Consider the following 14384-nt stretch of genomic DNA (forward strand, 5'->3'; position numbering starts at 1 on the left):
TTTTACTGTGCTCTTCAAGGTCAAATCAGAAGGGATTTTTAATGATTCTTTAAAAAGCAGCTACTCTAGCCATGGACCATAAAAGTGCTTGGGAACAAAATTTTTCTTGTATTATATTTTTAGTCTTAACTCCTTTTATAATCTTTATTATACAGTGAAAAGTCTAAGTCCCACATGAGAAAAATCCCAGATGCTAAAGTACATATCAGAGTTTTTAATACTTAAAATTTCCCTTTCTCTGTTGTTCTCCACAGTCTATATTTCTTCATCTATAATCATTCCTAGGCGCCAGAGACCAGTCATCCTAGCTTCACTCATTAAGTAAGCAGAAGCTACTCAAGCCATGAAGATAGGCAATGGATCAAGCTAAGTCTGTTGCAAGTGCAAGGACATAAAGGACCATCAATAAAAAGGACAGAAACAAAGAACATATAGTTATCTCTTTCATACATGCTTGATTCTGTTCTAACCCCTCTTCTCTTTTCTCTCTATATTCTTTCACTATGTGATCTCATCAGCTCTGATGAGTTCAATCATATATAAATCTGGGAAGTATCTGTTTAAAAAGGATAATTGAACTCGTCAGAGCTGATGAACAATTCCTTTAAAATCTCCCTTTCCCTCCTTACCATGAAAGGAAAGAATTTAAACAGAATTTTTTTTTCTGCTCCTGCAGTCAAAAACAACCACTGCCAGACACTGTAGTTAATGAACTATACAACCTCTTCCTCATTTTGTCCCATCCTTCCATCAATTAATTGTCTGTTTCTCTTTATATAAAATAAATGTTCAGCCACTGATTCTGGTTACATAATCAAAGCCAATTCTATGATTAGAGGTCAAAGAAATTAATCAGTCTAAGAAAAGTAGGAGATGCATTCAACCTGTGCGGAGACATTTGAAGTGCCAGAGGAGTAATTATTTCTCTTCCAAGTCATCTCAAACTTTTTTGGTCACTTTGCAATGATATTTGGTTGCTTCAAAGTTGGCTATAAATAAAGATATTTATAATAATTACATACAGTATTGTAAATATGTAAAATATTATTAACAGAGACAAATAAGGAACCTAAAATGAATTTTTAAAATTGAAGTTCTTCAACCTGGGATAGAGACTAGGAAGTAGGGATGAGAAGAATGACTTCTGGGAGCACCATATTGGTCCCTGTTTGGATTCTTCGTTACTTCTCCCAAACTCCCCATTTTCCCCCTTCTAGCAACTTCTCATTGGGAGAAATCTTTACAGAGTGAAGGATTCCCCTCAGCTTGCTCACTCATTAATTACCATCATATCCATCATCTCTGCACTGGCATTCCTTGTATGAGAAGGCAAAGATTATATAACAGGTTAGAGGCTGTATAGGAAAATAAAGGTTTCATAGGAGGAAGAATGGTGTCCAGAAGAATAAGAACATAAGAAAGACAGAGAGGGAAAAGAGAAGAGAAAATCACTGGGAATCTGTAGAATGATTAAAGAAATAGCTAAAGATATATTTGAGGGAGTAAAGGCAGAATGGGAGAGGTAGCTAAGGAAGAGAGGAAGAGACAATTCTGAGATTTTTTTTTTAAAAAGCAGCCTACTAATTCAAATTGATGTACTTTTCTTCATGTCTCTCAGATCTCTTCCTTTAGCTTCATTTCTTTTACCCATTATCTTTCTGGTCTCTGTGCCTCAGCATATAATATAATAATAATAATAAAATAATATAATAAGATATAACAATATCTCCCAAATGATGTCCTTGCTCTCAAACTTCCCTCTCTAATCTGACTTTTGTATATAGGATCAATCAATCAGGCAGTATTTATTAATTGCTTCTTATGTGCCAGGCACTGTGCTAAGTGCTGGGGTTACAAATACAGAAAGAAAGGAAGAAAAAAGAAAGAAAGAAAGTAGGAAGGAAGGAAGGAAGGAAGGAAGGAAGGAAGGAAGGAAGGAAGGAAGGAAGGAAGGAAGGAAGGAAGAGGTACCTGATGTTGGGGTATGGTAAAGAGTCAGTAACAAAAGTCCCAAGATGGTGCAGCCAGGGGACAAATGAGGAGAAAGCCAAGCTGAGGTCTCTTACCAATTACCTTTCAAAAATATGGGTCTCATCATATTAATCCTCAACTCAAAAACCTTTATTTTTACCCAAATTATAAACTCCTTAGTATAGTATTGAAGATTCTCCAATATCTGATCCTACCCTGGTCTTTCTATAACTTCTGTAAGTAAAACTGGCTCACAAACTGGAATTGGTCAGTTGGAAGATTCCTCCCTCTCTTCCTTTTCCCCTCCTTCCCTTGCTTCCCTCCCTCCCTCCCTTCCTTCTCTCCCTTCCTTCCCTCTCTCTCTTCCTTCCTTCCCTCCTTCTGTCCACATGGAGTATCATACCCTTATCCACAGATTCTCTTTTGCACCTCTAAACCCTCCCAAGATATACTGGGGTTTACTTGCTAAATTTATTTGGTTTTTTTTTTTTTTTAAGAACCATGCCTTAAACCAAAATCAATCTGATTCTCATTGGCCACAAACAGATCCTAGGCCAAGTCCTATTTGATCATTGTTTAGGTCCTGATTGACTCAGATTGAATGTAAATAGCAATTATTTCTGTTTGGCCAGAAACCTTGAGGGTCTTGCCCTCCCAGATTCATTTATTTATTTAGATTAGAGGAGATTCTTTTCCTCAGTTGCTACCTAGCCTTAATTACTAAATGGGTGCTGCCCCAATCAAACAGACCTGTTGAGGACTTTAGCTTAAAAATGCCAAGATCTCCTATTTCATCCAGGGCTATCTCCAGTTGAGAGAAAGGACATCATTTGGGAGATTTTCGGTTTCTTCTTCCATTAAGTGAACATAACATCCATTAGCATAGTAGGAGAGAGAAGTGCAATGAGATTATGGACAGTAGAAAATACAGTTGATTTATCCATCATCTGTGGGTGACTGCCCTGAGAGTTTTCACTATCCTGAGTTTAGTGTTTGTAAATAGAATGAAGCCAGAAGATTGTCTCAGATTCCATTCAGAGTGTATAGATCCAGGATATTTAAGTAAATGGTGTTAGTATATTCTTATGAGACAGATTAAGGTCATCTGTGAATTAGAGAGAGCTGTGTGAGGATGGAGTGAAGGAAAAGCTAAATGAAGTCTGTAGATGGATCCCTTGTGTGACATTTAAATTCTCTTCAGTGTCCTCCCTTTGGGAATAGCATCAAGGGAGGTATGTACTTGTCTCTGAGGTGCTATGTGTCCTTTTTGTGCCCATGTGTCCTTTCATTTTCTTCATTCCACCCCCAACAGTGTATCTGTATCTAAGAGACACCAAATGTTATGACATATCAAATGTTGAATCTCTAAGAGGACATCTCCCTTCCCTAAGTGCATAGCACTAGTTGGCTTCAGACCCAAGCACCCAGAGAAGCCAGAGATACCCATTATCTCACAGTATATAAGGCATTTTCACAGCCATCAAATACTATGTAAAATATTAAACTATTATAGTTAAAGACAAAATTTGGGGAGGCAAGCTAGAATTTAGCATCTTATTGAACCTAAAGCTTTCTTTTAATGCCAGAAGCTATAAGATCTGGATTGGGCCAAAGAGAAAAACAGTGTTTGCTCATGTGCCCCTTCAATGTATAAGTCTTCTACAAGTCAGAAACTTTTGTGACAGCTAGATTTCCTTATGATCTATTTCTTCCAAGGTGTTTCTCCCTTCTATCCAACTATTCAGCACACCAATTTAAGAGTAAATCTTTTGTTGTATTTGTTTCCTTCACAAGGGACTTCAGTAGACTAGTTTTATAATATAAGAGGAGTCAAGCCTTGGGCAGTATAAAACTTAGGACGACCTTGCAGGAAATAAGTCTATCAGTGAGCACTTATTAAGCTCACTCTTTGTGACAGGCACCATGGTGGGTCTTGGGAATACAAAATTAATGGGGAGATCAAAATTGAAATAGTCTTTGCCCTCAAAGAGCTTATATTCTATCAAAGAAACATGTCCAATGTAAAAACCATAAAAAATACAAAGTATTTACCAAGCAAAGACTAGGTCACTGGGGAAGAGAAGGGAAGGCAGCAACAACAGATGGGGAGCAGGAAAAAAGTGAGATACAGGAAGTAGTCTTTGAGATGAGTTTTGAAGAATAGAGATTCCTAAGAGCAGAAGTAAGGAAGGAGTGCATTACAGGATATAGCTTGGGTAAAGCCTTGGGGCTGAACAAAAAGGAGGATGGGTACATATGGGGGCTTCTTTTTTTCCCCTTTATCAAACAAATTCACTTCTTGCCTTGAAAACACTGTTCAAAATTCACTGTCTGTACAAAACCTTCCCAGAAATGAACTGGATCACTTCAATCACCTTAGCAACTCCATATAATGATTATCTATCTTTTTGGAGCTAGAACTAGTTATCCAAAGGACTTGCGTCTAATGAAGGCAATGGTACTGACTTTTCATTTCTCTCCCTCATTTGATTAGAAACATTTCAAAGCAGAAACCATGTCTCCAGTTTCTTTGTCAACTCCCTCTTCATTGCTAAAACAGTCCTCTGAACACAGGGGACCCTTAATAAATGCTGCTTAATGAGCAGTTGAGAATTCACATAAAGCAACAGATGGGAACCCCCAAATCACAAGCCCTCTCTAAGGGCATTGTCCATGCATCGGGTTACTTTATGGAAACATAGAAGGACTGGAGCATGTGGGAGCTGATCCCTGTGCAAGAAGGACATGTTGTTGTTTCTCTGGGTTTCAAGACTAACTCATAAACTTTCACAACAGGACACAAGGTGGCTTGCAAAGTAATAATCTGAGGGCTGAGAAAATCAAATCATCCATGAAGAAGAAAAATCCTTAAAGTTAGAATGTTCAAGTTCCCATGCAACTGTCACTCTCCCAAGTCCCTACACTAAGGCAATGACCAGGGCACACAGAAGCAGGACAGAGAATTAATTTTTTTTTAAAAAATAACGTCTTCTCCCCATCAGTAAAAGTTTGAACAATATTTTAATCTCTAAAAAGAGTAGATGTAGGTGTGTGTTTATTAGTCACCAGAGATTCGAGACTTTCACATGAACATGAACCTTAATTTATTATGAAATATTTATCTTCTAAGGAGAGTGGAATTTTCTGGCATTGAGAGATAAATTTATTTTTAAAAAATCTTTGTGTCCTTCCCATAAGAAGTGACCTAGCTCTAGGCCTGGACCTCTAGGCATAGATGATGCACTATATGATATCTACTTTCTTTTTTCAAAGTGCTCATTTTGGAATCTTTAAATAGATTATTGATATTCATGCCATTCTAAAATATTGTGGCCATTTATGATAGTTGGAATGTTCTAGGCATCAAAATGAATGCCAGAGAAAATTAATGGAATATATAATCAAAAAAGATTTCTAAGGAGGCAGCTAGCTGGTATAGTGGACAGAGCATTAGCCCTGAAGTCAGGAGAACCTGGGTTCCAATTTAGCCTCAGACACAACATTTAACACGTCCAGGTTGTGTGACCCTGGGCAAATCATTTAACCCCAATTGCCTTAGCAAAAAAAAAAAAAAAAAAAATCTAGGATATGAGTTTAACCTCTTTCAGGCAGGGTCAGGGAGGGGGAAAGGTTTTCTTTTTTCCTCCCATATTACCAATAAAATGTTCAGAATAGTCAACTGATTTTCCTCCTATTTTATTAAGAAAATGTTCAGAATAGTGGACTGATTTTCCAATAGTTACACTGGACTTCAATTCTTTTAATTTCCCTTTTCAAAAACTTTTCAACTTTAGTCAAAAGACATCATTTGTGACTAATGCAAAGAGGATGCTTTTCATTTTCATTTTTAAACCCATTCTTGTTATCATGGAATAGAATCAAAACCAATGCTTTTGTGATATCTTGGGTTGGCTTCTCTTTAAGATGTTTCTTATTTTTTGCAGCTTACTTCCAGTATATGTCTATTGTCTTATTTTTCATCCTCAAAAAGTATTGCTAAAAGAAATACTTGAGTTAAGCATTTCCAAATTTAATAAGAAGTTATCCAATTCCTGATTCTTTCCAAAAAAATAATGTATCCTCAATTGAGGAATTGATTCATTACAAATTCTATTTAGATTATGCTTTGAACAAACAAAAAAGGTTAATCATCACAATAATATCTTTAGAAGATCACATATCTTCAATTCTGATGGACCTGGCCATCTTCAACAATGAGATGAACCAAATCAGTTCTAATGGAGTAGTAATGAACTGAACCAGCTACACCCAACGAAAGAATTCTGGGAGATGACTAAGAAACATTACATTGAATTCCCAATCACTTTATTTTTGCCCTCCTGCATTTTTTGATTTCCTTCACAGGCTAATTGGACAACATTTCAGAGCCCTATTCTTTTGGTACAGAAAAATAACAGTTTGGACATGTATACTTATTTTGTATTTAATTTATACTTTAATATATTTAACATGTATTGGTCATCCTGCCATCTAGAGGAAGGGTTGGGGGAAAGGACGGGAAAAATTGGAACAAAAGGTTAGCAATTGTCAATGCTGTAAAATTACCCATGCATATAACTTGTAAATAAAAAGCTATTAAAAATTAAAAAATAAAAAAGTAAAAAAAAATAAAAAGAGAACACATATCTTGAAAGTCTGATCCCAAAGGTCAACTAATGATGTAATCAGGCAATCAACTCCACAAAGCTAACAGTCTTCGTTATTCATGTGTGAATTACTCATAGCAAACTTAAAATCCCTGATAGGCATATGCCTGGCTCACCTCTTCCCAATGCTAGTTGATTTAATATAGTTTGCTTAGGCTAATATTAAAATTAGTAATTAGGAGAATAAATCATATAGTTGTGGAGAAAAAAAACCAACACATATTTGCTACCAAAATAATTTATATTTGGCTCTGAGACAATCTGTGGTTTTGAATTACTTGGACCACTAGTCTTTTCCATTAGCACAGATAATACTGCATAGGGGATTGACTATTATTACTCCTCCTAGTGTTAATTGTACCCTAAAATCAAATGAAAACTAATATTAACTTAAGTGACCAACCTAATAAAATGATATGTGTGCTGTGCCAATATACAAAGACCCCATAAATGGAATAAAATCCTACTCAATAAATTTCTGACTGCCATGGCAAAAGAACAGCCAAGCTGTTCAGGAAAATTCCTGCTTAAGGCTTTTAAAGAGGGTGCATAACTCTTTGAATTTTCTGCTTAGAAATTATGCCTTGCACAGGTTAGAGAAAATGCATGTTGTATTTTCTGCTGCCCTCTTTATGCTAGTGACCCTGAATTTCAGGTAATGAATCACAGCTGTACTGCTTTAAGTTTCCAGCCCTTCTCATTTAACCCCCTGTCTATCTGATCTCCCAACCTTAAAACTCTTTTAGGAAAAATGGGGCAATGCCAAAAATTTTAAATGAGGTCTCATATCTCTTCAAGGGGGAATACCTCCCTTAATTACGACACTCCTTCTTTGTTATATAGCTTATTATGCAGATGATCACTTCATAATCAGTACTTCCAGGATCTGTAATATCATCAGTAATGGTATTTCTTCCACCAATGAAGACTGTAATCCATATTAATAGATGTTCTTTCAGATGTTATGGTAGAAAAAAAAAAAAGTCTCCTCCTTTCAGTCAATCTGCAGATGTGTGTCTCTGTATTTTTCTATGGTGGCTCTTGGGTAAAAGACAATCTATCACTGGTCTCGACTCCCAGTCGAGCTGGGATGGACCTGCCAAAGCTTATGTTCTGTTGGAATAACTTACAAGAATGTCAGGTCATCTTCATGACATAATGAAGGATCATAATAGGACTTTTGTGGAAATTAATGAACTATGCTTAAGAGAGATTTGCAATTTTACACACAATCCTGAGACTTTGATTTACTTTATACATGAAAATATTCCAATCATTTTCTGTTTGCTAGACAAGTCACCTAACTTTTCAAAACTCAGTTTTCTTATCTATAAAACAGAAATAATAATAATATCTGCCTCACAGGATTGTTGGGGAATTTATATATACACACACATACAAACACATCCATAAAGATCACATAAATGTTAACTATTCTTATTTTAAAAATTAAATTTTAAAAAGAAAAAAAAGATAAAATAAAGTATTTTAAATGGTCTATTTGACTCCTACAAATTTTAATATATGTTAATATATTAAATTATTATATATATTATATATATAAATTAATATATGTTAATAATACATGTTAAGTTTGCTTGTGAGTTTTAAAATAATACAAAGCAAAGACAATAATTTAAAGTAAACAACAATTATTCAAATTTACATGGCATTTTCAAGTTGACAGTTTGCTTTCTTCACAAAATTCCTCTGAGTGCTTGTCACATAGTTAATAAATAATTATTGGTTTCCTAGGGTCTGATCATCTCATTCCTTTGCTCAGGACACCAAAATGGCTCCCTGTTGCCTCCAGAATCATATATATCCTTCTCTGTTTGGCATTTAGAGTTCTTCACAACCTAGCCCCTACCTATGTCTCCAGTCTTATTCTATATGTTACTTCCCTTTCTGTACTTTACAATGCAGCCAAAATGGCCTTCTTGTTGCTTCTCACACATTTCCTATCTCCATACCTTTGCCTTAGATGTTCCCCAATTTTGGCACCTTACCTCCAACTCTCAGTTTCATGTCTTCTTCAAAATTCAGCTCAACTATCACCTTTTAAATGAAGTCTCTTCTGATCCCTCACTAGTATTCTCCTCCCTCAAAAAATTACCCTTCATTTGCTTTTCTATATATTTATATACATATATATATATATTTATATACTTTTTTCCCCCTTCTTTGGTAGAAGGTAAGCCCTCTGAGGATAAGAATTGTTTAACCTTTTTGTTTGAATACCTATCATCTAGCAGGCAAAAAGGCAGAAGCAGATAGAAAGCATAGTAGACAGAAGACTGGATCTGCAGTTAGAAAGACCTGTATTCAAATCCTACCTTAGAAATTTACTAGCTGTGTATACCCGGCTAAGTCACTTAACCTATGCCATAGTTTTCTCATCTGTAAAACAGGGATAATAATAACACTTATCTTCCAGTGTTTTGTGAAGATTAAATGAGATAATATTTGTAAAGACTTTGCAAAAGTCTCTAAATACTCTAAATGTGAGCTATTATTACTAGCACAGTGCCTGGTACAAAGCTAGTGCTTAACCATTAATTGACTGGTTAATTCATTTTAACTGAATGATTCATTTAGCCCTTCAATGCTCCATGTAACTGAACTGTGCAATAATTTCAGATCTTCACGGTAGAGGGAGGCTTCCTCCCCAGGTAATCACAGGTTCCAACTCCTATGCCTCAAAACTCAAAATAAAAAAGAGTTTGCATTAGCACAATTGTATTTTAGGTGCTCTTAAAGAATTTAGAAAAATGGCATCAAATTTGACTCCAACCAGAAGGGTGCTGGAGACAGCTTGATCTGGCTTACACGCAAACAGACTGTTAAGTTTGTAGTATGAACGTTAGCCCCTCATAAATGAGCAAACCTATACATGTGGGCTTAATAAATTGTTTTGTTGATCATCTAGACATAAGAAAGGCATGGAGAAAATGTTAATGATGCAGATGAAACTTAGAAATGTGTCCCAGTAAACAAGTTGGTCAACATTTACCCTGCTACAAACCCATTTTTTATATCATTTTACTCATATGTTTCTTTGCACTGAGTTTAAAATAAAAAAGGAAATGGTAAGTAGAAAGAACAGAGACAGTAATGATTCCATGGCAACCTTGTTTCTGTGGATTCCAATTAAAAATGACGCCAAGACTATTATCAATTTACTTCCTATCTAAATGGGAAACAAAGTGCTAGGAAGGGTTAAAGCAATAAATAAAATGTCTTTATTTTTGTTCATTTATTTTCAGCATATCAATAGCATCTTGGTAATGTTTTTTTTTAAATTATGAATCATCATTTCTCTCTGTGGCAAACAACCTTCCACCAAAAGGACAGAGAGAGTAAGAAGAAAGCTAGAAGCACAAAACTGAACATATTGATTTTTTCCTCCTAAAGTGCTTTAGAAAAGGTATTGGGGTAATACATAGTGATAGGTGGCAAATGTACTTATCTGTAGACACAACTCACACTGAGAGACAGAATGGCTGGAAGTCTAGTCATACAATTAAAGATTGGAACTACAAAGGTATCTTTCTACCCCTGCTAATTAGATGATGCTCTAGAGATGGATTAAAAAGTGAACATTTATGTCACTCACGTTGGTGTTTTCAAATAGAGTACACACACACAAAATTACACACACACATACACACACAGCTGACAATAAGCAAAACATGAATGACTAAATTTTCTTTATTACATATGTTTTCTAGTATCATAAAAACAAAATTATACAATCTAGCCCAATGTTAGGCACATAATAGGTGTTCAATGAATACTTATTAATTTGAATAGTGTTGGTTAAAAGGGACGCCATCTTTAAGTAGCTTATCTTCCTTATTCACAATCAATATAATAGAATGCAAATACAAAACATCTTATCCAAGAAGGTTGATGGCAATTCAGGAGAGGAGGAATGAAGTATAAAATCACTTTGGAAATATTGAATATGAGATGCTAAATAACAGTGTTATTAAATAATCTTAAAAGATTTTTGACACCACAAAAACTTCAAAATAGATATCTTTCTGACAGGTATGTTGCATTTCTTACCTTCTCGAATGGCTGTGAAAGGGACCCCTTCTTCAGTGTTCATACTGATGACTTTTAAAGCAACAAGCTGACCATTTATCCTGCAACAGTGGGAGAGTCATATACTCTTATTCAAATGATCATCAGCATATATATGAAAATAGATTTATTCCCAGACTTCAGACTTGATCCCAAATAGTTACTACAGTCTTGAAAGTACTTTCCAATTTGGAGATTCTATGGTTTTGATCATTCCAAACTTTTCTTAAAAATGTTTAAACCTATCCTATATTTATGCAATACAATTAAAGTCAGGTATTCCTGGAACTCCTGTATTTCATATAAATACATAACTAACATAAAGACTAAAAAATAATGTGATATTTGCCCATAGATCATATTTTATATGACATTTTAATTAATGTTTCACCAAAATATGAACTATAATTTTTCCTTATTTTAAAGACTTTATAAAAAAAACCATCTTTGGGAAAAATATATTATCAATAAATCAATTGGAATTTAATCTCTTATGCTTTTCAAAAGTACACAGAGCAAAGTGTCTTACAAAAAAAAGTACTTAGTTCTTAGGAAGACAGAATTATATTCTGTGGTCTTTTTATCGAAACACAATACAATCAAATTGACTTGGGTTATATCTATATATGTAGAATAGAACACTGAAGCAAATACGTGAAAGATTCAGTCAAGGATGTCTATTATTGTAATTAGGGGATGGAGATTTAAGAACCCCAGATTTGTGGTCTGAGACCCTATGTGATCTTGGCCAAGCCAAGATACACTTCTCTTGGGTCTCAGTTTCCTTATTTGTAAAATGATGCTATTAGGCTAGACAAGTGATCCCTTAGAGCCCTTCTATGTCTCAGTATTTAATCTTTTCCTGTGGCTCTTGACAATAGCAACTCATCTTCATGCCCTCAAACAGTAAACCAAGATCCCAATGCCAGAGGAAATCCATATTGTATGTAAGTATATTTTTGCCTAGGAAAAGTAAGGCTGGCAAGCACACACACATACACACACACACACCACCACCACCACTACCAACAACAACAACAACAAAAACTGTATCATGGGTTGAGTTGCATGGAAAGAATATAACGTTGATTTCTGTGTGTGTGTGTGGGGGGGGTATATTACTCTTCATTCAGAAAAGAACTTGGGGCAAGAGTTTTTGGGAGGAGAGGAGCCACAAGAGTTCTTTAAACAATAAATATGAAACTCCAGAGAATGACATCCTGTTTAGATCCTAAATAAAGGACTTGGACCAACCAGTGGGGTATTTTGCTTCTGCACTCTAACTCATAAACATAGATGGGGGTCACTCACCGGCTGATTCCCTTGTAGACTGTAGCATAAGTGCCTTCACCTAGCTTTTCCAAATTCAAGTAAGATGAGGCAGCTCCGAAAGGAAGACTCTTCCTCTGTTTGAATAGGGAAGGAAGGGAAAGATGCTTAATTAGTTGTGGCATTTTCACAGAGAAATTAAATAATAATTGCCCACCTGAGCTTTCAGGGAATGCCCAGTATTTGTCCTGCAAGTAATGATCAACATCCCCACACAAAACTACACTAAATTCACTGTGATCAACTCAGCTGCTCACTCACCCATGGAAAACCTTGTTCAAGGTCCTTTTCTTGGAAAGAATCACTGTTGCTCCTTGGCCTTTTACTCCTAAACTTCCGGGCCTGGGATGCATGTGATTCCTTGGGGTGCAGTGAAGTCATGGAGCGTGATGCTTCTCTTAGTTCTGTTAGCTGAAAGGAACATACAGGAAGAAAGTGAATTTGAGGCAAGATTCCAAAGGTGATGACATTTTCTTTCTCTTTGCTTGCCTGACTTTTCACTTCAGGTGCCTAAGAGAACCTCCTCAAAGCTTAACCTTTCCTGACAGCCAGATTCTTAAAAGCCCATGATGGCAGCTGGCAAAACACCAAAGCTTTTATTTAAGAAACAACCTCTATTTAAAAATACATCCTTGGCACTTAAGGTCATTTCAGATACAATGATGGATGTCTTCCCTATTCCTCTCTTTCCTTATCCTAACTGACCAGACACTACTGCTCAATTCTTCTAGCATGGAAATAACAAAATTCAGGTGCCCACCAGATACTGAATAATCAATATTTCTCATTCCTGCAAGGGGCTAAGTCAAATTCTAACTAACTGCTGCAACTGTCTGACTTTCTCTCTCTGGAATTTGATACTGTAAATCTACTAACTCAGAGATTTAAATTACTCACTGTAATTCATGTCAAGGGAGTTCAGCACAACCCCCCTCCCCAACCCCCAAAGCATGGGAATAGTACCTTTCTCATTTTTACAACAACATACTCATCTGATTAAAACAAAATAAAACAACCCACAGTCACAAATCTTTGTGGCCCTAGAAATAATTTGTTTTTGTTGGTTTAAATTTACTGCAGAAAATTCAGCTTTATCCACAGAACGGAAGACTAATTGCTGCTCATTTTGGCACTAGCTTTTTGAGAAAGATGCTACTGGCTGGGAGAAGAAATACCTCTAATGCAGAATCCACGGCCACAGGCTGACTCCTTTGGCAGCTGCGGGCTCTTCCCTCTGAGCGATAGCAGCTGCATCTTGGCTGACGAGCATTTGAACACAGCTCTTGACCCATAATTGCCTAGGTGAGGGGGGAGAATACATTCGTAATTCTCCCCTTCTTCCTCTGCTGCTCTTTGCTCATTCCTCTTTTGTCAGAGGTCAGTAATGCCGGAGCTTTCACATGACTCACACGAGGTCTCTGCCTGAAGCAGTCTCATTACTTCAGCAGTTTCTCTCCATTAGTGCAAAGAGCAATCTCTCTGAAAGGCTGCTCTATGTATTCATACGTGCTTATCCAAAAAACAAGGTTGATGCATTAGGATGGCTAAAAACTTTCCAGAGAATTGGCAGTTTGAAAGTTCTTACACCCACGTTTACCATAAGCCAGGGAACTCTTTACATATGGACCATTTGCTTTAATGTGCATATTCCTGTTAATTATAATAAAATGTACTGGGGATAGGGCAGCTGGATGGTACAGTGGATAGAATTCCAGGCCTGGAATCAGGAAGACTCACCTTCCTAAATTCAAATCTGCTCTTAGCAGAACCAGGAGATCATTATATATTTTTAACAACGATACTGTATGAGGATGTATTCTGATGGAAGTGGATTTCTTCGACAAAGAGAAGATCTAACTCAGTTTCAATTGCTCAAGGATGGACAGAAGCAGCTATACCCAAAGAGAGAACACTGGGAAATGAATGTAAACTGTTTGCATTTTTGTTTTTCTTTCCGGGTTATTTCTACCTTCTGAATCCAATTCTCCCTGTGCAACAAAAGAACTGTTCAGTTCTGCACACATATATTGTATCTAGGATATACTGCAACATATTTAACATATATAGGACTGCTTGCCATCTTGGGGAGAGGGTGGAAGGAGGGAGGGGAAAAATCGGAACAGAAGTGAGTGCAAGGGATAATGTTGTAAAAAATTACCCTGGCATGGGTTCTGTCAATAAAAAGTTATTATAATAAAAAAAAATCTGCTCTTAGATATTTATTAGCTGTGTGACCCTGAGCAAGTCACTGGGCAGATTCTGTTTGACTCAGTTTCCTCATCTGTAAAATGAACTGGAAACCCAACCTGCACCAGTATCTTGGCCAAG

General features: G+C 36.2%; 1 protein-coding gene across 1 annotated transcript in view; it reads right to left on the reverse strand.

Annotated features, from left to right (window-relative positions):
• Positions 1-13497, reverse strand: part of CDK15 (cyclin dependent kinase 15) — a 104407-nt gene extending 90910 nt beyond the window's left edge. The window contains exons 1-4 of the mRNA XM_031958320.1: positions 13232-13497; positions 12318-12467; positions 12039-12133; positions 10710-10789 (exon numbers count right to left, since the gene is read on the reverse strand). Of these exons, the coding sequence (XP_031814180.1) occupies positions 10710-10789; positions 12039-12133; positions 12318-12467; positions 13232-13348 (442 nt within the window). The 5' untranslated portion in view covers positions 13349-13497. The remainder of the gene's footprint in view (positions 1-10709; positions 10790-12038; positions 12134-12317; positions 12468-13231) is intronic.
• Positions 13498-14384: the final 887 nt, after the last annotated feature.

The sequence above is a fragment of the Sarcophilus harrisii genome, chromosome 3 (genome assembly GCF_902635505.1).
Source record: "Sarcophilus harrisii chromosome 3, mSarHar1.11, whole genome shotgun sequence".
Classification (NCBI taxonomy): domain Eukaryota; kingdom Metazoa; phylum Chordata; class Mammalia; order Dasyuromorphia; family Dasyuridae; genus Sarcophilus; species Sarcophilus harrisii.